This window comes from Nothobranchius furzeri, chromosome 1 (genome assembly GCF_043380555.1).
Source record: "Nothobranchius furzeri strain GRZ-AD chromosome 1, NfurGRZ-RIMD1, whole genome shotgun sequence".
Classification (NCBI taxonomy): domain Eukaryota; kingdom Metazoa; phylum Chordata; class Actinopteri; order Cyprinodontiformes; family Nothobranchiidae; genus Nothobranchius; species Nothobranchius furzeri.
This window is the reverse complement of record NC_091741.1, coordinates 5,243,109-5,267,280: the sequence shown is the minus strand read 5'-3', so window position 1 is coordinate 5,267,280 and position 24,172 is coordinate 5,243,109. Positions and strand designations below refer to the sequence as shown.

Sequence of the window (24,172 nt, the reverse complement as noted above, 5' to 3'; positions counted from 1 at the left end):
CGTCGACTACAATGTGCCTCATTGCGACTGGAGAGGCGTATGTGATCCTTTGCAAATCGATAACACCACCGCGGTCGAGTGCGAAGTCACGGTCGGCGGCGTGTTGTCCTTACTGTGCCCCATACAATGTGACGGTCCGTTTCACGGACCGGTGTGTTACGACCCGACTAACGAAACGTACCAGGTGATAACATTGCATCCGCCCATTACAGCGGAGCGAGCATTTTGCCACACTCCCAAACCAAGGTTAATAGTTGTAGCGCACGCCCTTTCGGACCTCAGTGCACGTGAAAAACTGGCGTACACTCACAACATCACGCTCGAGACAGCTCAAGCGTTACGCGAAACAAAGGACGTGTTCAAATCCATAGAGAATATACGGTCTTTAGCGTATGCGTATATAAAGGAGGGCGATGACATTTACAGACCTGGCGGCGTGGGCACCACAGTAGAACAACAAGGTGCTCTCAAGCGCACACAGATACTGGCCGCATTATCACTTGCGATGTCTATCCTGACATGCCCGTTTCTGATTTCTATGTATATTAAATTATGACAAGAGCTACGGTGGTTATGATTACACTCTGACCACGTGCCTTAGTTTCTGCTAGTGACCTATAAATACATTTGCCCACTTGCTCTCACTGCCATTAAAGCGGCTGTACCCACACGTACAACACCCAAGAAAAAAAAAGATCTCGCTGTCTGTACTGGGTGTACTCTCAGTAGTCGCAGTTGCTCAGGCCATGGTGGTACGCTCACATAACGCCTCTGAGATACGTCCCATCACACCACCTCCTACACTACTCGCGAAGGAGTATTCAACACCCCCTTTGTACGAAGACAACCATTATAACGAGCACAGCACAACGCTTGCCGCACGTGAAGACAACATGCAGGAGACAACGCTACCACCTGTCGTGAGAACAACGGATTCGAGTGACAACGATCGCGACTATGACGAGCACATTACAGCACCCTCTGTGCACGAAGACCAGGTGCAGGAGACAACGCTACCACCTGTCGTGAGAAACAAGAGTTTGGTTAACAATGATCATCGTCGTGTCCCATTGTAAACTGGGCGTGCCATCGCACACATCGTACATGTGTGTTAACCCACCTGTATGCGACAGACTTTGTGTGTTGCATGACATCGAGATGTATTGACGTCTGTGTCAATACAGGACTCTCTATAAGCCGGGAGCTGGACGCTAACGACCCGTGCATGCGCCACACAAAAGGTATCGTACATGTGCTAACCCACCTGTATGCGACAGACTTTGTGTGTTGCATGACATCGAGATGTATTGACGTCTGTGTCAATACAGGACTCTCTAAGCTGGGAGCTGGACGCTAACAACCCGTGCATGCGCCACACAAAAGGTATCGTACATGTGTTAACCCACCTGTATGCGACAGACTTTGTGTGTTGCATGACATCGAGATGTATTGACGTCTGTATCAATACAGGACTCTCTAAGCTGGGAGCTGGACGATAACGACCCGTGCATGCGCCACACAAAAGGTAACTCGACTAACTACAAAACGCATATTGTGATGTAGAAAGTTGGCTCGACTGTTTGAATCAGCTGCAGCTGCGGTTTACTCACAAAGTGAATCGCACGCTTGTTAGAAGTACATTCGGAGCACTTAAAAAATACATCGCTCTCATCGAGTTCCGTCTCAGCGTTCACCGGCTGATGGGCAAGAGCGTGACATGGGATCGCCAGGAACTTACTTAAGGACTATCATCTCATTTGGCATTTACTCACGGACCCAAGAAACCAGTTCCGAAAAATGGTCGAGAATTATAACTTGTCTAATAGCAACTGGAAGATATGTTGCGTCATAAGCCTCTGATGGTTCACAAGGTGCACGGTCCACTCGAAATCCTAATGCTGTATTTGTAGTACATACACTAAGTCTTCTCTGTTGATGTCGGACTAGAGTTTTATTAGAGTTTTACTTTGCAACAATGGGATTCGAGCAATTGATGTGTATATTTTTAATAGTGCACAATGCTACTATTCCTAGGCTGAATGTACGACATGGCTCTTATGTATCATTATGTATCGTTTCCATTAAGTACTAATGGCATTTACTCACGGACCCAAGAAACCAGTTCCGAAAAATGGTCGAGAATTATAACTTGTCTAATAGCAACTGGAAGATATGTTGCGTCATAAGCCTCTGATGGTTCACAAGGTGCACGGTCCACTCTAAATCCTAATGCTGTATTTGTAGTACATACACTAAGTCTTCTCTGTTGATGTCAGACTAGAGTTTTATTAGAGTTTTACTTTGCAACAATGGGATTCGAGCAATTGATGTGTATATTTTTAATAGTGCACAATGCTACTATTCCTAGGCTGAATGTGTGACATGGCTCTTATGTATCATTATGTATCGTTTCCATTAAGTACTAATTTAAATAAAGTCCCTCTGTCCTCAGTGCTAGGTTGTGGGTTTAAGTGGCAAGACGCTCCTCGGGGCGCATATTGCTTGGGCCTCTCTCCTGGATGCCCTCTGTCAGACCGAGTGTTGACATGTGGCAAGACTCTCCTCGGGGCGCGTCTTGCTTGGGCTTCTCTCATGGAGGCCGTCAGTCAGACCCAGTGTTGACATGCGTCAAGACGCTCCTTGGGGCGTGTCTTGCTTGGGCCTCTCTCCTGGAGGCGCTCAGTCAGACCCAGTGTTGACATGTGGCAAGACGCTCCTCGGGGCGCGTCTTGCTTGGGCATCTCTCCTGGAGGCCCTCAGTCAGACCCATTGTTGACATGTGGCAAGACGCTCCTCGGGGCACGTCTTGCTTGGGCCTCTCTCCTGGAGGCGCTCAAACAGACCGAGTAGTGACATGTGGCAAGACGCTCCTCTGGGCGCGTCTTGCTGGGGCTTCTCTCATGGAGGCACTCAGTCAGACCCAGTGTTGACATGTGTCAAGACGCTCCTCGGGGGGCGTCTTGCTTTGGCCTCTCTCCTGGAGGCACTCAGTCAGACCGAGTGCTGACATGTGGCAAGAAGCTCCTCGGGGCGCGTCTTGCTTGGACTTCTCTCCCGGAGGCCCTCAGTAAGAACCATTGTTGACATGTGGCAAGAGGCTCCTCGGGACGCGTCTTGCTTGGGCCTCTCTCCAGAAGGCCCTCAATCAGACCCAGTGTTGACACGTGGCAAGACGCTCCTCGGGGCGCGTCTTGCTTGGGCCTCTCTCCTGGAGGCGCTCAGTCAGACTGAGTAGTGACATGTGGCCTGACGCTCCTCGGGGCGTGTGTTGCTTGGGCCTCTCTCCTGGAGGCGCTCAGTCAGACCAAGTGGTGACATGTGGCAAGACAATCCTCGGGGCGCATCTTGCTTGGGCCTCTCTCCTGGAGGCTCTCTGTCAGACCCAGTGTTGACATGTGGCAAGACACTCCTCGGGGCGCGTCTTGCTTGGGCCTCTCTCATGGAGGCCCTCTGTCAGACCCAGTGTTGACATGTGTCAAGACGCTCCTCGGGGCGCGTCTTGCTTTGGCCTCTCTCCTGGAGGCGCTCAGTCAGACCGAGTGCTGACATGTGGCAAGAAGCTCCTCGGGGCGCGTCTTGCTTGGGCTTCTCTCCTGGAGGCCCTCAGTAAGACCCATTGTTGACATGTGGCAAGACGCTCCTCGGGGCGCGTCCTGCTTGGGCCTCTCTCCTGGAGGCGCTCAGTCAGACTGAGTAGTGACATGTGGCCTGACGCTCCTCGGGGCGCGTGTTGCTTGGGCCTCTCTCCTGCAGGCGCTCAGTCAGACCAAGTGGTGACATGTGGCAAGACACTCCTCGGGGCGCTTCTTGCTTGGGCCTCTCTCCTGGAGGCCCTCTGTCATACCCAGTGTTGACATGTGTCAAGACGCTCCTCGGGGCGCGTCTTGCTTGGGCTTCTCTCCTGGAGGCCCTCAGTCAGACCCATTGTTGGCATGTGGCAAGACGCTCCTCGGGGCGCGTCTTGCTTGGGCCTCTCTCCTGGAGGCGCTCAGTCAGACCGAGTGCTGACATGTGGCAAGACGCTCCTCGGGCCGCGTGTTGCTTGGGCTTCTCTCCTGGAGGCCCTCAGTCAGACCCATTGTTGACATGTGGCCTGACGCTCCTCGGGGCGCGTGTTGCTTGGGCCTCTCTCCTGGAGGCGCTCAGTCAGACCAAGTGGTGACATGTGGCAAGACACTCCTCGAGGCGCGTCTTGCTTGGGCCTCTCTCCTGGAGGCCCTCTGTCATACCCAGTGTTGACATGTGTCAAGACGCTCCTCGGGGCGCGTCTTGCTTGGGCTTCTCTCCTGGAGGCCCTCAGTCAGACCCATTGTTGGCATGTGGCAAGACGCTCCTCGGGGCGCGTCTTGCTTGGGCCTCTCTCCTGGAGGCGCTCAGTCAGACCGAGTGCTGACATGTGGCAAGACGCTCCTCGGGCCGCGTGTTGCTTGGGCTTCTCTCCTGGAGGCCCTCAGTCAGACCCATTGTTGACATGTGGCAAGACGCTCCTCGGGGCGCGTCTTGCTTGGGCCTCTCTCCTGGAGGCGCTCAGTCAGACCGAGTGCTGACATGTGGCAAGACGCTCCTCGGGGCGCATCTTGATTGGGCCTCTCTCCTGGAGGCGCTCAGTCAGACTGAGTAGTGACATGTGGCCTGACGATCCTCGGGGCACGTCTTGCTTGGGCCTCTCTCCTGGAGGCGCTCAGTCAGACCCAGTGGTGACATGTGGCAAGACACTCCTCGGGGCGCGTCTTGCTTGGGCTTCTCTCCTGGAGGCCCTCAGTCATACCCATTGTTGACATGTGGCAAGACGCTCCTCGGGGCGCGTCTTGCTTGGGCTTCTCTCCTGGAGGCGCTCAGACAGACCCAGTGTTGACATGTGACAAGACGCTCCTCGGGGCGCGTCTTGCTTGGGCCTCTCTCCTGGAGGCGCTTAGTCAGAACCAGAGGTGACATGTGGCAAGACGCTCCTCGGGGCGCGTCTTGCTTGGTCCTCTCTCCTGGAGGCCCTCTGTCAGACCCAGTGTTGACATGTGGCAAGACGCTCCTTCGGGCGCATCTTGCTTGGGCCTCTCTCCTGGAGGCCCTCAGTCAGACCCATTGTTGACATGTGGCAAGACGCTCCTCGGGGCGCGTCTTGCTTGGGCCTCTCTCCTGGAGGCGCTCAGTCAGACCGAGTGTTGACATGTGGCAAGACGCTCCTCGGGGCGCGTCTTGCTTGGGCCCCTCTCCTGGAGGCGCTCAGTCAGACCCAGTGTTGACATGTGGCAAGACGCTCCTCGGGGCGCGTCTTGCTTGGGCCTCTCTCCTGGAGGCGCTCAGTCAGACCCAGTGGTGACACGTGGAATGATGCTCCTCGGGGCACGTCTTGCTTGGGCCTCTCTCCTGGAGGCGCTCAGTCAGACCCAGTGGTGACACGTGGAAAGATGCTCCTCGGGGCACGTCTTGCTTGGGCCTCTCTCCTGGAGGCGCTCAGTCAGACCCAGTGTTGACACGTGGCAAGACGCTCCTCGGGGCGCGTCTTGCTTGGGCCTCTCTCCTGGAGGCGCTCAGTCAGACCCAGTGTTGGCATGTGGAAAGACACTCCTCGGGGCGCGTCTTGGTTGGGCCTCTCTCCTGGAGGCGCTCATTCAGACCCAGTGGTGACATGTGGCAAGACGCTCCTCGGGGCGCGTATTGCTTGGGCCTCTCTCCTGAATGCCCTCTGTCAGACTGAGTGTTGACATGTGGCAAGACTCTCCTCGGGGCGCATCTTGCTTAGGCTTCTCTCATGGAGGCCCTCAGTCCGACCCAGTGTTGACATGTGTCAAGACGCTCCTCGGGGCGTCTCTTGCTTGGGCCTCTCTCCTGGAGGCGCTCAGTCAGACCCAGTGTTGACATGTGGCAAGACGCTCCTCTGGGCGCGTCTTGCTTGGGCTTCTCTCCTGGAGGCTGTAACGTGAGGAAATATGGGTTTTCTGTCACAATGGTGGTGTTGGACTCAGCTGTGTCAAAGCTGGGTCGCTGAGAACTTTCACCCACAGATTAAGACCTGAACGCCAGCGAGTCTGGGAGGAAACCATAACATCTGCCACCTGCAGTCTACCAGAAGATGTGTTTACATGAGTTGTACCCAGACCAAGTCAAAACATAAAGTTTAAACTTCTTTTTCTTGATTTTAATGTTAAAATAACCATTATCATTTTGCTCATTATAAATGTGTTTAATCAAATGAATGGTTCTTATGCTTTGGGGTAATTATAATGGATTAATGAATCCACACTTAAGTAGATAATGTTGAATGTTTGGTACTGACCTTCACACTCAAGCACAAACATTCACACACATCCACACACACCTGCTCACAGTAAACTCCAGACACATTTGATGACGCACGTTTGCTTTGAGAAGAGAAAGGTTTTTGGTAAGTTTTCAGTCTTTTGGCGGTTCGTGTTGGACAACGAGAGAGAACAGACCTGAAAACCAAAGGGGGGGCAGAGCCTGTTGGCTCGTTCTTCCCCCCTTTCACGCTGTTTCTGCCAAGCCAGGCAGAATAGCTGAATCGCGACTTCTAACGAAGACTCATTACCGAGTCTTTTGATTTCTGAGTGAATTAACTTAAGAAAGCGCATCGATAAAACGCTCTACCATCCACGTGTACCGAGGGCAACTCTGGACCGGTTCCGTTCGACACCTATGTCTCCTGTCAGCCGCCGGTGTCATCTGGATGAACCACAACATCCTCCACGGCCCGGATCCGAAAGAGGGTCCACAAGAGTTCGGTGAGACAGAGCACGGTTTTAGCGTTTGATGCAGTTCTCTGATAAGACCTAAGTTTATCCAAACCATCACTTCACTCAGACACCTGTTTCTTCTTGAAGCAAAATCAGACTCACACACGCATTCATGTCACAACATTCTCAATCTTCATAAATTCACCAGAAGGTCTATTTGAGCAAGAACAGCATATAAACTGTTAAAAGATTGTCCCACAAAGTTGCCAATGTGATTGTTATTTCCTGTTTGTCAATTTTCAAAATCATTAGTTTAACTTGAAGAATTAAAACTTTTAATCCTTCAAACTTGTTTCCTCATTGAACTGAAACACAGACACTCAGATATTATCGGCAGTTTATGGATGAAAACAACCTTTGAGTCTTCTGAACAATATAAAATTTGGTTATTGATTTATTAAAATTAATATTCCGAATTAATACGTAGCATGGTTTCTCTTTCATAAAAGCGCATAAATCCATAACGCTACATTTAATGGCGAGCGTATCCAGTCTTCTATATCTGCGATATGTCTGCTTTCTTACATCTAAAAGCTACAAACAACGCTTTTCTCTGTGTTTCACTTTGATGTCTTATTTTGAAATTAACCGGAAATTGTTCCGTTGAAGTCACTCTTCCGGGAGGCGTCCTGGTGGAAACTTGACGGCGGAAGATCTCCGATCTCAAATTGACCGCAAATTACAGACCTAACTTTGATTTATCCCATCTTCGCCTTCGGAGCGAACGTGTGAGTTGTGCTTTTGACTAAATTCTGTCCATTTTGACGCGCCGCCGCGTCTCTAATCTAACCTCAGGTCGGACAGCTCCGTTTCCGCTCTGATCATTGCTGGGTGAGCTACCGTGCAGCTTATCCTCAGTTCCTAAAATTATCACTAAATTCTCCGAACCTCAGAACCGAGACTAACTTCTCGGACACCTTTCGTCTCAGTGTGTTGACACTGTGGGCGAGCTATTGTGAAAGAAGTTTCTACTGCATTCAGATTGCGTGCGTTTTTTTAAACGGAATGCTCGGTGACACCTGCCGGAGCTTGACTGCTCGGTAAACGTCGTAAAGCGAGGCACAGCCGTTACGCGTTACTGCATTCAGATTGCGTACGTTTTTTTAAAGTCCGTATTAAAAGTGGAGCGAGATGCCTACTTGTTAATCGGGGAAATTTCAGTCTGGCCGCTACAGACAAAGAACGCTAGGCCTGGCCGGGGAGCTAAGCTAGCGCCACAGTTAGACAAATAGGGCACGCGTCCCGTTAAATTGTCATCATTTCTGGCACAGTCAGTCTGTGTCCTCACAAAACCCGCATTGGCGGTGATTCTTGTAAATCGCTACGGTGTGTAGAATCTACATTTTGCTACGTTTGTCCGTCTGATACCAACACGGCAGCGTAGGGTTTGTTATTTTTTTTATTATTTTTATTTTGGACCGGTGAGCGGGTCGGCTTTCACAGCCTCCGTTGCTCGGTTCCATGCCTTTTTCTTCCATCTTGTGAAGTTGTGTGTATTCATTTCTCTATCAACAATTCCTTGTTTTACCCTGTGTCATAAAGTTAAGTAGGCTACGGACAGTCCTTGTTTGTGTGAGACATATTAAGGAATCTGCCCGGAGTTTTACGTCGGCTCAGAAGGTAAAAACGCGAGTTGCTCTGAACTTAATGGGAGATGGACGAGACACGACAAAATCTTTCTTGCACTGTTACACCTGGTGTAAGGTTCTCTGACGTTCTGCTTCCAGAACATGCCATGACGCAGGAGACTGTTCACCGGCCGAGCATCGCTGGTCCCTCCGCCCGCCCGAACGGGCCCGTTTTAGGCGGGTGCCGCCGGTCGGGAGCAGTGGGGACTAGTGGCTGCGGTTCGGTGCCAGCTGCACTGGGTCGGAGGTGGTTCTGGTCTGCACTTCATGTCGTGAATTCGAGCAGCATGCTGTTTACAGTCATAACGCTTTTTCTTTACCTTTGTTTCTTCCAGGGGGTCAAAAAACCCACCATCAACATCAAGGTTTGAAATAAACAACACTTTCTCTGCTGCTTTTAAGCTGAATAAATCTCTTGAGCCTATGGTTAACCTCTCTGGCAAACAGGTTGTGCTTAATCCTTTGGTTCCTAATGCTTCTCCTCTGTCATCCATGTTAAAGGCTGAACATCCCTCCAGCATGGGTGTGAAATCTTCAGGCTGTGATCCACCGCTTCAGTCAGAGGTCTGTTTTACTCGTCAGTCCGCCTCATGCACAAACCAGCTTCTTTATCGGGGCGTGATGGAAACGTCAGCCGCCGTGAAACACTTGTGGTCTCCGGACGGAGCTACCATGCCATTTAAGGGGTTTGTGCCCGGACATCTTGACCTTTATGTGAATGACCTTGTCACTTTTCAGTTTGTGACCTCTGCTAATATGGTGGCCAATTCTTTTCTCCTTTCACAGGGGTGTGACTTAGTCTCGGGCCTCTGTGCTCTCTTTCCTGTGATTTCTCTTACAGGTGACCGCGACGACACAGAAAACCCTGCGGTTTCCAGCAGTCCTGTGGTCAGTGGCGATATTAAAGGTGGCTCGGTGGTTGCTGTGCACACCTCTCTCACGGGCTCGGGAAGGCAACCCGGCCCGGGAGGTGTAGGTGCGTGCAGTGATGCTATGCTCGGGGCCCCTCCTGACAAAGGGGGGGTGCTGAGTGGCTCTGAGTTTTCCGTTGCGGACTTCAACCGGTTCGGGGGAACGCCTCCTCCGAGCGGGCGGGTCATTGCAGAAATCGACACTGACCTTCCACCAATTCAGCTGACAACATTGACCTCCGACCCGGAGTTAGGTGCTGCACCTTCTACGGGGCGGAGTTCTAGTCAGTCTGTAAATACTCTGGTTAAACCGGGTTTTTCTGATTCAGTGTGGGAACCTCCATCATTCTTGGGAATAAAGTATTCTTGGCTTCAGTTTTCAGGACAGACCATGTTCCTAAAGCTAGCATCATGTCTGTATCTGATTCTAAACATAGCTAGGTTTGCTTTGACACCCGTGACACAACCATCCTTGGATCACTCCTTTTCAGAACCTCCAAGTCCAACACCTCCAGGTCTTTGGACATCTGAACACCTACTCTTTCAGCACGATTCAGGTGACAATGTGCATCTTCTTGGTATAGGGCTTTTAAGAGCTTAAGAACTGTTCTTTGTTATGCTTCTCCTGTCTCACAGACACGGCATAAGTTTGAGAAACAAAAGGGGGGTGGGGAGCCTCCTCCTGCTTTGCGAGCATCATTTTCGCATTTCCAGTTCACTACTATTTCTGATCACAACAAAGTCGCCTCCGTAAAGCTGCAACACAACTTTGAGCAGGTAAAATCAGGTTCTGATCTAACAGCTAAACCATCAGCTTCGCTCCAGTTCCAAACGGGACCCTCAGGTAAATTCAAACAAGTTTCCCTGTGGGTTCGTAACACAAGATACAAACAGTTTGATAACCAAATCGCTTATGAGCCTGCTCCCACTGATACGTCCAAACTCGTGTCTCTGTGGGTCCGCAATACCAGATTCAAAACTCTATTCTGACCGACTATTCTGACCGGATTCTTTTCCACTGACTGGTGGACCGTTACAAATTCTCTCGTTTGTGGGATGAATTTTTAACAAATGTGATATCCTTTGGTTTTTTTTTTTCAGGTTACCTGCCTCCAGCCAGGGTCCTGTTACTAACTCACATCTTTAGGGATTACTAACCTACTGATTTACATTTTTAGAACTGATTTACATCTCTATCTTTTTATTAGTGCTTTGTGTAGCATGATTATATTTGATTACAAAGTTAATTTTATTTTGTTACTATTTCCCTTAAAGGGCCAGAAGCCAATTTGCCCTTCATTTTCATGATTATTTCCTTTATATATATGCCTTTAATTAATGCAGCCTGCTGAGTTTCACATATCAGTTAGGATTTACTTTCTTTTATTTGTGTTTTCCCTGCATCACATTTTTACATGACACGTAGAACAGGGTGCAGTACATTTCTTCTTTAGATAATTCACAAAAGGCACCCACATTTTCCCAGAGGCACCCATAGATAGGTTTTGATTGATTTCTTTGTTTTGCATCAAGTGCTATCTATCGTGTGGGCTGTCTCACTTTGTCTCCTTCTCCGAGCTCGTATGGACTACATCCCATCAGAGGGGTCGTCTTCACCATCCTTCAACTGGTTTCCTGTCGCATGGGGCTTCGGTCGTGGTTCGAGATGGGTCGAGGTCTGCGCTGGACTTCGCCTGGACTACGCCTGGGGAATACATCACCTGCCCAGCTCCGTGTGGCACACGAGCTGCTTATCCTTTGCATTATTGCTGATGAAAATTAACTGCTATTGAAATAGCTCTGCTTTCAAGATTCCCTAAGTGGATTACTTTACAATGATTGCAACGATTTTGGCCTTAATCATCTGATCAGGATAGACTCCCTTCTACACGAGACCTGTGGTGACGCTTCATCGTTCCTGCCTTCATCTGGGATGTCTACCTTCACGAGTACATCACGTTATTGTGGTTGTGACGTCAGGTGGCCTCTGCTTGACCTCCATGTCGTCACAAAAGGGGGGAATGTAACGTGAGGAAATATGGGTTTTCTGTCACAATGGTGGTGTTGGACTCAGCTGTGTCAAAGCTGGGTCGCTGAGAACTTTCACCCACAGATTAAGACCTGAACGCCAGCGAGTCTGGGAGGAAACCATAACATCTGCCACCTGCAGTCTACCAGAAGATGTGTTTACATGAGTTGTACCCAGACCAAGTCAAAACATAAAGTTTAAACTTCTTTTTCTTGATTTTAATGTTAAAATAACCATTATCATTTTGCTCATTATAAATGTGTTTAATCAAATGAATGGTTCTTATGCTTTGGGGTAATTATAATGGATTAATGAATCCACACTTAAGTAGATAATGTTGAATGTTTGGTACTGACCTTCACACTCAAGCACAAACATTCACACACATCCACACACACCTGCTCACAGTAAACTCCAGACACATTTGATGACGCACGTTTGCTTTGAGAAGAGAAAGGTTTTTGGTAAGTTTTCAGTCTTTTGGCAGTTCGTGTTGGACAACGAGAGAGAACAGACCTGAAAACCAAAGGGGGGGCAGAGCCTGTTGGCTCGTTCTTCCCCCCTTTCACGCTGTTTCTGCCAAGCCAGGCAGAATAGCTGAATCGCGACTTCTAACGAAGACTCATTACCGAGTCTTTTGATTTCTGAGTGAATTAACTTAAGAAAGCGCATCGATAAAACGCTCTACCATCCACGTGTACCGAGGGCAACTCTGGACCGGTTCCGTTCGACACCTATGTCTCCTGTCAGCCGCCGGTGTCATCTGGATGAACCACAACATCCTCCACGGCCCGGATCCGAAAGAGGGTCCACAAGAGTTCGGTGAGACAGAGCACGGTTTTAGCGTTTGATGCAGTTCTCTGATAAGACCTAAGTTTATCCAAACCATCACTTCACTCAGACACCTGTTTCTTCTTGAAGCAAAATCAGACTCACACACGCATTCATGTCACAACATTCTCAATCTTCATAAATTCACCAGAAGGTCTATTTGAGCAAGAACAGCATATAAACTGTTAAAAGATTGTCCCACAAAGTTGCCAATGTGATTGTTATTTCCTGTTTGTCAATTTTCAAAATCATTAGTTTAATTTGAAGAATTAAAACTTTTAATCCTTCAAACTTGTTTCCTCATTGAACTGAAACACAGACACTCAGATATTATCGGCAGTTTATGGATGAAAACAACCTTTGAGTCTTCTGAACAATATAAAATTTGGTTATTGATTTATTAAAATTAATATTCCGAATTAATACGTAGCATGGTTTCTCTTTCATAAAAGCGCATAAATCCATAACGCTACAAGGCCCTCAGTCAGACCCATTGTTGACATGTGGCAAGACGCTCCTCGGGGCATGTCTTGCTTGGGCCTCTCTCCTGGAGGCGCTCAGTCAGACAGAGTAGTGACATGTGGCAAGACGCTCCTCGGGGCGCGTCTTGCTTGGACCTCCCTCCTGGAGGCGCTCAGTCAGACCGAGTAGAGACATTTGGCAAGACGCTCCTCGGGGCGCATCTTGCTTGGACCTCTCTCCTGGAGGCGCTCAGTTAGACCGAGTAGTGACATGTGGCAAGACGCTCCTCGGGGCGCGTCTTGCTTGGGACTCTCTCCTGGAGGCGCTCAGTCAGACCGAGTGCTGACATAAGGCAAGACGCTCCTCGGGGCGCGTCTTGCTGGGGCCTCTCTCCTGGAGGTGCTCAATCAGACCCAGTGGTGACACGTGGCAAGACGCTCCTCTGGGCGCGTCTTGCTTGGGCCTCTCTCCTGGAGGAGCTCAGTCAGACCCAGTGGTGACACGTGGCAAGACGCTCCTCGGGGCGCATCTTGCTTGGGCCTCTCTCCTGGAGGCGCTAAGTCAGACCCAGTGTTGACACGTGGCAAGACGCTCCTCGGGGCGCGTCTTGCTTGGGCCTCTCTCCTGGAGGCGCTCAGTCAGACACAGTGTTGACATGTGGCAAGACACTCCTCGGGGCGTGTCTTGCTTGGGCTTCTCTAATGGAGGCCCACAGTAAGACCCATTGTTGTCATCTGGAAAGAAGCTCCTCGGGGCGCGTCTTGCTTTGGCCCCTCTCCTGGAGGCCCTCAGTCAGACCCATTGTTGACATGTGGCAAGACGCTCCTCCTGGCGCGTATTGCTTGGGCCTCTCTCATGGAGGCCCTCAGTCAGACCCAGTGTTGACATGTGTCAAGACGCCCCTCGGGGCATGTCTTGCTTGGGCCTGTCTCCTGGAGGCGCTCAGTCAGACCCAGTGTTGACATGTGGCAAGACGCTCCTCGGGGCGCTTCTTGCTAGGGCTTCTCTCCTGGAGGCCCTCAGTAAGACCCATTGTTGACATGTGGCAAGACGCTCCTCGGGGCACGTCTTGTTTGGGCCTCTCTCCTGGAGGCGCTCAGTCAGACCGAGTAGTGACATGTGGCAAGACGCTCCTCGGGGCGCGTCTTGCTGGGGCTTCTCTCATGGAGGCTCTCAGTCAGACCCAGTGTTGACATGTGGCAAGACGCTCCTCGGGGCGCGTGTTGCTTGGACCTCTCTCCTGGAGGCGCTCAGTCAGACCGAGTAGTGACATGTGGCAAGACGCTCCTCGGGGCGCGTCTTGCTGGGGCCTCTCTCCTGGAGGCGCTCAGTCAGACCCAGTGTTGACATGTGTCAAGACGCTCCTCGGGCGTTTCTTGCTTGCGCCTCTCTCCTGGAGGCGCTCAGTCAGACCCAGAGGTGACATGTGGCAAGACGCTCCTCGGGCCTCTCTCCTGGAGGCGCTCAGTCAGACCCAGTGTTGACATGTGGCAAGACGCTCCTCGGGGCGCGTCTTGCTTGGGCCTCTCTCCTTGAGGTGCTCAGTCCGACCCAGTGTTGACATGTGGCAAGACGCTCCTCGGGGCGCGTCTTGCTGGGGCTTCTCTCATGGAGGCACTCAGTCAGACCCAGTGTTGACATGTGGCAAGATGCTCCTCGGGGCACGTCTTGCTTGGGCCTCTCTCCTGGAGGCGCTCAGTCAGACCCAGAGGAGACATGTGTCAAGACGCTCCTCGGGGAGCGTCTTGCTTGGGCCTCTCTCCTGAAGGCGCTCAGTCAGACCGAGTGCTGACATTGCTAACGTGTGGACCGTCGACGGCCGTTTGCCAGCGGCTGAAAATGACAGTTGACGAAATGGAAACGCCGACCGTCGATAGTGCACTCTCGCAAGTTCCAACCGCACCATCTCAGGAGACAGACCACAGAGTCATATTAGCGGAGGGTAGATAGAAAATGCGCAAACCGCCGCAACCGCCCATATACATACTATACGAGTTCAACATAGAGTGGAGTAAGAAGTTACTACCGATTGTATTTCCAACGTGCAAGCAGCTGGTGTTTGACGCTTTACTTGAGTATCACAGAGGTTGCGATGTCCTGTGTTCCACGAGCGCATGGAAACAAGTGAACAAACTTCTACGGACCGTACTGTTGGGGTATGAGCGAGCTGTAAAATCAATACACGCTAGACACGCGGACTTTGCCGCGTTACTGGACACGCATATCGCCACAACAAAACCGGGTCAAGTGTTCGGGGCGTCACCGCGCTCGACTATACACGTCTTGGCCTACCACGAGTACATGAGCCCACAGATCCTAAGCGAGGTAGAAGCCGTTGTGTCTACCCAACGCAAATTCAGCACAGCCGTGCGCGCTAAGACAAGTCCCTCTAGACTGCTGGAAATTTTGGAAACGTGGAAGGCTGGCGTGTACGCGCTTTCTACACATCTCAACGGTATGATCGCGATACTCTCGGCCGCACAACAACTAATGGTCATGTGTTCGGAAGGTCTGATCAGGTCTGACATGACCGGTTGTCAATCGACGTCGAGCGTGCACTCACACACGGATATCCTGGCGTACAGTAAAGCGACGTCGACCTCTAAGCTCACGTTGATCGCCGATGTTTCGAAGGGCAATCGAGTGTGTTGGCTGATGAAAGCTATGGTGACCGACGGTCGCGTCGACTACAATGTGCCTCATTGCGACTGGAGAGGCGTATGTGATCCGTTGCAAATCGATAACACCACCGCGGTCGAGTGCGAAGTCACGGTCGGCGGCGTGTTGTCCTTACTGTGCCCCATACAATGTGACGGTCCGTTTCACGGATCGGTGTGTTACGACCCGACTAACGAAACGTACCAGGTGATAACATTGCATCCGCCCATTACAGCGGAGCGAGCGTTTTGCCACACTCCCAAACCAAGGTTAATAGTTGTAGCGCACGCCCTTTCGGACCTCGGTGCACGTGAAAAACTGGCGTACACTCACAACATCACGCTCGAGACAGCTCAAGCGTTACGCGAAACAAAGGACGTGTTCAAATCCATAGAGAATATACGGTCTTTAGCGTATGCGTATATAAAGGAGGTCGATGACATTTACAGACCTGGCGGCGTGGGCACCACAGTAGAACAACAAGGTGCTCTCAAGCGCACACAGATACTGGCCGCATTATCACTCGCGATGTCTATCCTGACATGCCCGTTTCTGATTTCTATGTATATTAAATTATGACAAGAGCTACGGTGGTTACGATTACACTCTGACCACGTGCCTTAGTTTCTGCTAGTGACCTATAAATACATTTGCCCACTTGCTCTCACTGCCATTAAAGCGGCTGTACCCACACGTACAACACCCAAGAAAAAAAAAGATCTCGCTGTCTGTACTGGGTGTACTCTCAGTAGTCGCAGTTGCTCAGGCCATGGTGGTACGCTCACATAACGCCTCTGAGATACGTCCCATCACACCACCTCCTACACTACTCGCGAAGGAGTATTCAACACCCCCTTTGTACGAAGACAACCATTATAACGAGCACAGCACAACGCTTGCCGCACGTGAAGACAACATGCAGGAGACAACGCTACCACCTGTCGTGAGAACAACGGATTCGAGTGACAACGATCGCGACTATGACGAGCACATTACAGCACCCTCTGTGCACGAAGACCAGGTGCAGGAGACAACGCTACCACCTGTCGTGAGAAACAAGAGTTTGGTTAACAATGATCATCGTCGTGTCCCATTGTAAACTGGGCGTGCCATCGCACACATCGTACATGTGTGTTAACCCACCTGTATGCGACAGACTTTGTGTGTTGCATGACATTGAGATGTATTGACGTCTGTGTCAATACAGGACTCTCTATAAGCCGGGAGCTGGACGCTAACGACCCGTGCATGCGCCACACAAAAGGTATCGTACATGTGCTAACCCACCTGTATGCGACAGACTTTGTGTGTTGCATGACATCGAGATGTATTGACGTCTGTGTCAATACAGGACTCTCTAAGCTGGGAGCTGGACGCTAACAACCCGTGCATGCGCCACACAAAAGGTATCGTACATGTGTTAACCCACCTGTATGCGACAGACTTTGTGTGTTGACTGACATCGAGATGTATTGACGTCTGTGTCAATACAGGACTCTCTAAGCTGGGAGCTGGACGATAACGACCCGTGCATGCGCCACACAAAAGGTAACTCGACTAACTACAAAACGCATATTGTGATGTAGAAAGTTGGCTCGACTGTTTGAATCAGCTGCAGCTGCGGTTTACTCACAAAGTGAATCGCACGCTTGTTAGAAGTACATTCGGAGCACTTAAAAAATACATCGCTCTCATCGAGTTCCGTCTCAGCGTTCACCGGCTGATGGGCAAGAGCGTGACATGGGATCGCCAGGAACTTACTTAAGGACTATCATCTCATTTGGCATTTACTCACGGACCCAAGAAAGCAGTTCCGAAAAATGGTCGAGAATTATAACTTGTCTAATAGCAACTGGAAGATATGTTGCGTCATAAGCCTCTGATGGTTCACAAGGTGCACGGTCCACTCGAAATCCTAATGCTGTATTTGTAGTACATACACTAAGTCTTCTCTGTTGATGTCGGACTAGAGTTTTATTAGAGTTTTACTTTGCAACAATGGGATTCGAGCAATTGATGTGTATATTTTTAATAGTGCAAAATGCTACTATTCCTAGGCTGAATGTATGACATGGCTCTTATGTATCATTATGTATCGTTTCCATTAAGTACTAATTTAAATAAAGTCCCTCTGTCCTCAGTGCTAGGTTGTGGGTTTAATACACATTATTATGATCAACCTGTTGAATAGTATAATAACAATATTCCTTTAAAAGTCATTTAGTAATGAACAACCTCAGTTCTGTGAAAGCACATCATGTCTCTGATGTGTACACTGCAGGCCTGACCGGGGTTTGCATGCAAGGGCCTGTGTGTGTGTGTGTGTGTGTGTGTGTGTGTGTGTGTGTGTGTGTGTGTGTGTGTGTGTGTGTGTGTGTGTGTGTGTGTGTGTGTGTGTGTGTGTATGAAACAAATAAAGATAAATATAGCTAGTGCGGCCACGAGCGGTCGTGCAGGGTAGAGGCTGCGCGAAAACGCCTCTAAAAACAAGCGCGTGCCCACGCCCGATCCGTGGAAGCACGTAGACCTAGCAAACGTACTAGCAGAAATCAACGATCGCACACGGGTCATTGAGTGTGTACAGGGTTCGTCTGCGTGTGTGGCATTGGGCAATCTAGCGGCACAAGAGTGGCCTGAAGGCGGAACCGGCCAACCCGTTGCCCTCACCATCGTTGCGCTTCGAGATGAACTATTGCTAAAGATGATCGTCCTCATCAACCACGGCGCTACCAGAGTAGCTCGTAACGAAGACCCTCTCCGCGACCTCGCGGCCAGTGTGCGCAATGTACAGCAAATGACTAACGATGTTGCGAGCGATATATCGGAAAAACTTTGCACTGACGCGACGGTCGCCACTGCAGGTTGTGTGAGTCTCGCGCAAAGTGCCATATCAAACGTGCGCAAGCTAGTGACAAGCAACTTCACCAGATCCGTAGATTCTGCATACGCTTGAATACCAACGAAAGTATCGAGAGATAACACCGACACGAGTTGCGCGACGGCGCTGGCTGCAGTCGCTACAACACTGGATTTATTAATCAACGTAATTGTGATCGTAATGGCGTATCGAGTGTGCACCAGAAACTACAACCAGTACTACAGAAAACTGGCATGAGGGTCGCGGTCTAACGTTATGTTGGTGTCTCGCATCGACCGTCGACGGCCGTTTGCCAGCGGCTGAAAATGGCACAGTTGACGAAATGGATACGCCGACCGTCCATAGTGCACTCTCGCAAGTTCCAACCGCACCATCTCAGGAGACAGACCACAGAGTCATATTAGCGGAGGGTAGATAGAAAATGCGCAAACCGCCGCAACCGCCCATATACATACTATACGAGTTCAACATAGAGTGGAGTAAGAAGTTACTACCGATTGTATTTACAACGTGCAAGCAGCTGGTGTGTGACGCTTTACTTGATTATCACAGAGGTTGCGATGTCCTGTGTTCCACGAGCGCATGGAAACAAGTGAACGAACTTCTACGGACCGTACTGTTGGGGTATGAGCGAGCTGTAAAATCAATACACGCTAGACACGCGGACTTTGCCGCATTACTGGACACGCATATCGCCACAACAAAACCGGGTCAAGTGTTCGGGGCGTCACCGCGCTCGACTATACACGTCTTGGCCTACCACGAGTACATGAGCCCACAAGATCCTAAGCGAGGTAGAAGCCGTTGTGTCTACCCAACGCAAATTCAGCACAGCCGTGCGCGCTAAGACAAGTCCCTCTAGATTGCTGGAAACTTTGGAAACGTGGAAGGCTGGCGTGTACGCGCTTTCTACACATCTCAACGGTATGATCGCGATACTCTCGGCCGCACAACAACTAATGGTCATGTGTTCGGAAGGTCTCATCAGGTCTGACATGACCGGTTGTCAATCGACGTCGAGCGTGCACTCACACACGGATATCCTGGCGTACAGTAAAGCGACAGCGACCTCTACGCTCACGTTGATTGCCGATGTTTCGAAGGGCAATCGAGTGTGTTGGCTGACGAAAGCTATGGTGACCGACGGTCGCGTCGACTACAATGTGCCTCATTGCGACTTTAGAGGCGTATGTGATCCTTTGCAAATCGACAACACCACCGCGGTCGAGTGCGAAGTCACGGTCGGTGGCGTGTTGTCCTTACTGTGCCCCATACAATGTGACGGTCCGTGTCACGGACCGGTGTGTTACGACCCGACTAACGAAAAGTACCAGGTGATAACATTGCATCTGCCCATTACAGCGGAGCGAGCGTTTCGCCACACTCCCAAACCAAGGTTAATAGTTGTAGCGCACACCCTTTCGGACCTCGGTGCACGCGAAACACTGGCGTACACTCACAAAATCACGCTCGAGACAGCTCAAGTGTTACGCAAAACAAAGGACGTGTTCAAATCCATAGAGAATATACGGTCTTTAGCGTATGCGTATATAAAGAAGGTCGATGACATTTACAGACCCGGCGGCGTGGGCACCACAGTAGAACAACAAGGTGCTCTCAAGCGCACACAGATACTGGCCGCATTATCACTCGCGATGTCTATCCTGACATGCCCGTTTCTGATTTCTATGTTAATTAAATTATGACAAGAGCTATGGTGGTTACGATTACACTCTGACCACGTGCCTTAGTTTCTGCTAGTGACCTATAAATACATTTGACCACTTGCTCTCACTGCCATTAAAGCGGCTGTACCCACACGTACAACACCCAAGTAAAAAAATGATCTCGCTGTCTGTACTGGGTGTACTCTCAGTAGTCGCAGTTGCTCAGGCCATGGTGGTACGCTCACATAACGCCTCTGAGATACGTCCCATCACACCACCTCCTACACTACTCGCGAAGGAGTATTCAACACCCCCTTTGTACGAAGACAACCATTATAACGAGCACAGCACAACGCTTGCCGCACGCGAAGACAACATGCAGGAGACAACGCTACCACCTGTCGTGAGAACAACAGATACGAGTGACAACGATCGCGACTATGACGAGCACATTACAGCACCCTCTGTGCACGAAGACCAGGTGCAGGAGACAACGCTACCACCTGTCGTGAGAAACAAGAGTTTGGTTAACAATGATCATCGTCGTGTCCCATTGTAAACTGGGCGTGCCATCGCACACATCGTACATGTGTGTTAACCCACCTGTATGCGACAGACTTTGTGTGTTGCATGACATCGAGATGTATTGACGTCTGTGTCAATACAGGACTCTCTATAAGCCGGGAGCTGGACGCTAACGACCCGTGCATGCGCCACACAAAAGGTATCGTACATGTGTTAACCCACCTGTATGCGACAGACTTTGTGTGTTGCATGACATCGAGATGTATTGACGTCTGTGTCAATACAGGACTCTCTAAGCTGGGAGCTGGACGCTAACGACCCGTGCATGCGCCACACAAAAGGTAACTCGACTAACTACAAAACGAATATTGTGATGTAGAAAGTTGGCTCGACTGTTTGAATCAGCTGCAGCTGCGGTTTACTCACGAAGTGAATCGCACGCTTGTTAGAAGTACATTCGGAGCACTTAAAAAATACATCGCTCTCATCGAGTTCCGTCTCAGCGTTCACCGGCTGATGGGCAAGAGCGTGACATGGGATCGCAAGGAACTTACTTAAGGACTATCATCTCATTTGGCATTTACTCACGGACCCAAGAAACCAGTTCCGAAAAATGGTCGAGAATTATAACTTGTCTAATAGCAACTGGAAGATATGTTGCGTCATAAGCCTCTGATGGTTCACAAGGTGCACGGTCCACTCGAAATCCTAATACTGTATTTGTAGTGCATACACTAAGTCTTCTCTGTTGATGTCAGACTAGAGTTTTATTAGAGTTTTACTTTGCAACAATGGGATTCGAGCAATTGATGTGTATATTTTTAATAGTGCACAATGCTACTATTCCTAGGCTGAATGTATGACATGGCTCTTGTGTATCATTATGTATCGTTTCCATTAAGTAGTAATTTAAATAAAGTCCCTCTGTCCTCAGTGCTAGGTTGTGGGTTTAATACACATTATTATGATCAACCTGTTGAATAGTATAATAACAATATTCCTGTAAAAGTCATTTAGTAATGAACAACCTCAGTTCTGTGAAAGAACATGATGTCTCTGATGTGTACACTGCAGGCCTGACCGGTCTTGCTGGGGCCTCTCTCCTGGAGGCGCTCAATCAGACCCAGTGGTGACACGTGGCAAGAAGCTCCTCGGGGCGCGTCTTGCTTGGGCCTCTCTCCTGGAGGCGCTCAGTCAGACCCAGTGGTGACACGTGGCAAGAAGCTCCTCGGGGCGCGTCTTGCTTGGACTTCTCTCCCGGAGGCCCTCAGTAAGAACCATTGTTGACATGTGGCAAGACGCTCCTCGGGACGCGTCTTGCTTGGGCCTCTCTCCAGAAGGCCCTCAATCAGACCCAGTGTTGACACGTGGCAAGACGCTCCTCGGGGCGCGTGTTGCTTGGGCCTCTCTCCTGGAGGCGCTCAGTCAGACCAAGTGGTGACATGTGGCAAGACAATCCTCGGGGCGCATCTTGCTTGGGCCTCTCTCCTGGAGGCTCTCTGTCAGACCCAGTGTTGACATGTGGCAAGACACTCCTCGGGGCGCGTCTTGCTTGGGCTTCTCTCCTGGAGGCCCTCAGTAAGACCCATTGTTGACATGTGGCAAGACGCTCCTCGGGGCGCGTCCTGCTTGGGCCTCTCTCCTGGAGGCGCTCAGTCAGACTGAGTAGTGACATGTGGTCTGACGCTCCTCGGGGCGCGTGTTGCTTGGGCCTCTCTCCTGCAGGCGCTCAGTCAGACCAAGTGGTGACATGTGGCAAGACACTCCTCGGGGCGCTTCTTGCTTGGGCCTCTCTCCTGGAGGCCCTCTGTCATACCCAGTGTTGACATGTGTCAAGACGCTCCTCGGGGCGCGTCTTGCTTGGGCTTCTATCCTGGAGGCCCTCAGTCAGACCCATTATTGGCATGTGGCAAGACGCTTCTTGGGGCGCGTCTTGCTTGGGCCTCTCTCCTGGAGGCGCTCAGTCAGACCGAGTGCTGACATGTGGCAAGATGCTCCTCGGGCCGCGTGTTGCTTGGGCTTCTCTCCTGGAGGCCCTCAGTCAGACCCATTGTTGACATGTGGCCTGACGCTCCTCGGGGCGCGTGTTGCTTGGGCCTCTCTCCTGGAGGCGCTCAGTCAGACCAAGTGGTGACATGTGGCAAGACACTCCTCGGGGCGCGTCTTGCTTGGGCCTCTCTCCTGGAGGCCCTCTGTCATACCCAGTGTTGATATGTGTCAAGACGCTCCTCGGGGCGCGTCTTGCTTGGGCTTCTCTCCTGGAGGCCCTCAGTCAGACCCATTGTTGGCATGTGGCAAGACGCTCCTCGGGGCGCGTCTTGCTTGGGCCTCTCTCCTGGAGGCGCTCAGTCAGACCGAGTGCTGACATGTGGCAAGACGCTCCTCGGGCCGCGTGTTGCTTGGGCTTCTCTCCTGGAGGCCCTCAGTCAGACCCATTGTTGACATGTGGCAAGACGCTCCTCGGGGCGCGTCTTGCTTGGGCCTCTCTCCTGGAGGCGCTCAGTCAGACCGAGTGCTGACATGTGGCAAGACGCTCCTCGGGGCGCGTCTTGATTGGGCCTCTCTCCTGGAGGCGCTCAGTCAGACTGAGTAGTGACATGTGGCCTGACGATCCTCGGGGCACATCTTGCTTGGGCCTCTCTCCTGGAGGCGCTCAGTCAGACCCATTGTTGACATGTGGCAAGACGCTCCTCGGGGCGCGTCTTGCTTGGGCTTCTCTCCTGGAGGCGCTCAGACAGACCCAGTGTTGACATGTGACAAGACGCTCCTCGGGGCGCGTCTTGCTTGGGCCTCTCTCCTGGAGGCGCTTAGTCAGAACCAGAGGTGACATGTGGCAAGACGCTCCTCGGGGCGCGTCTTGCTTGGTCCTCTCTCCTGGAGGCCCTCTGTCAGACCCAGTGTTGACATGTGGCAAGACGCTCCTTCGGGCGCATCTTGCTTGGGCCTCTCTCCTGGAGGCCCTCAGTCAGACCCATTGTTGACATGTGGCAAGACGCTCCTCGGGGCGCGTCTTGCTTGGGCCTCTCTCCTGGAGGCGCTCAGTCAGACCGAGTGTTGACATGTGGCAAGACGTTCCTCGGGGCGCGTCTTGCTTGGGCCTCTCTCCTGGAGGCGCTCAGTCAGACCCAGTGTTGACATGTGGCAAGACGCTCCTCGGGGCGCGTCTTGCTTGGGCCTCTCTCCTGGAGGCGCTCAGTCAGACCCAGTGGTGACACGTGGAAAGATGCTCCTCGCGGCACGTCTTGCTTGGGCCTCTCTCCTGGAGGCGCTCAGTCAGACCCAGTGTTGACACGTGGCAAGACGCTCCTCGGGGCGCGTCTTGCTTGGGCCTCTCTCCTGGAGGCGCTCAGTCAGACCCAGTGTTGGCATGTGGCAAGACACTCCTCGGGGCGCGTCTTGGTTGGGCCTCTCTCCTGGAGGCGCTCAGTCAGACCCAGTGGTGACATGTGGCAAGACGCTCCTCGGGGCGCGTATTGCTTGGGCCTCTCTCCTGAATGCCCTCTGTCAGACCGAGTGTTGACATGTGGCAAGACTCTCCTCGGGGCGCGTCTTGCACTCGGGCTGACTGAGCGCCTCCAGGAGAGAGGCCCAAGCAAGACGCGACCCGAGGAGCGTCTTGCGACATGTCGCTACTCGGTCTAACTGAGCGCCTCCAGGAGAGAGGTCCAAGCAAGACGCACCCCGAGGAGCGTCTTGCCACATGTCACTACTCGGTCTGACTGAGTGCCTCCAGGAGAGAGGCCCAAGCAAGACGTGCCCCGAGGAGCGTCTTGCCACATGTCAACAATGGGTCTGACTGAGGGCCTCCAGGAGAGAAGCCCAAGCAAGACG

At 51.4% G+C, this 24,172-nt stretch overlaps 1 protein-coding gene across 2 annotated transcripts; it reads left to right on the top strand.

Moving 5' to 3' along the window:
- The first annotated feature begins 7,664 nt into the window (after nucleotides 1-7,664).
- On the top strand, nucleotides 7,665-10,711 carry LOC139071432 (uncharacterized). 2 transcript variants are annotated; one of them, XM_070553901.1, is made up of 3 exons: nucleotides 7,665-8,372; nucleotides 8,480-8,745; nucleotides 8,882-10,711. In XM_070553901.1, the coding sequence occupies exons 2-3, from the start codon at nucleotides 8,488-8,490 to the stop codon at nucleotides 9,890-9,892; spliced, it is 1,269 nt and encodes a 422-aa protein (XP_070410002.1). In that variant the 5' UTR covers nucleotides 7,665-8,372; nucleotides 8,480-8,487; the 3' UTR covers nucleotides 9,893-10,711. The 2 variants fall into 2 exon arrangements, with proteins under 2 accessions (XP_070410002.1, XP_070409994.1); XM_070553893.1 differs by having other exon boundaries at nucleotides 7,665-8,745.
- The last annotated feature ends 13,461 nt before the right edge of the window (nucleotides 10,712-24,172 follow it).

What these genes read in the sequence shown, in the direction of transcription:
- LOC139071432 (XM_070553893.1), top strand. Translation starts at nt 8,407, where the DNA reads ATGGACGAGACACGACAAAATCTTTCTTGCACTGTTACACCTGGTGTA. An exon ending in AACCCACCATCAACATCAAG is followed by an intron (nt 8,746 to 8,881) that starts GTTTGAAATAAA and finishes TCCATGTTAAAG; the next exon opens with GCTGAACATCCCTCCAGCAT.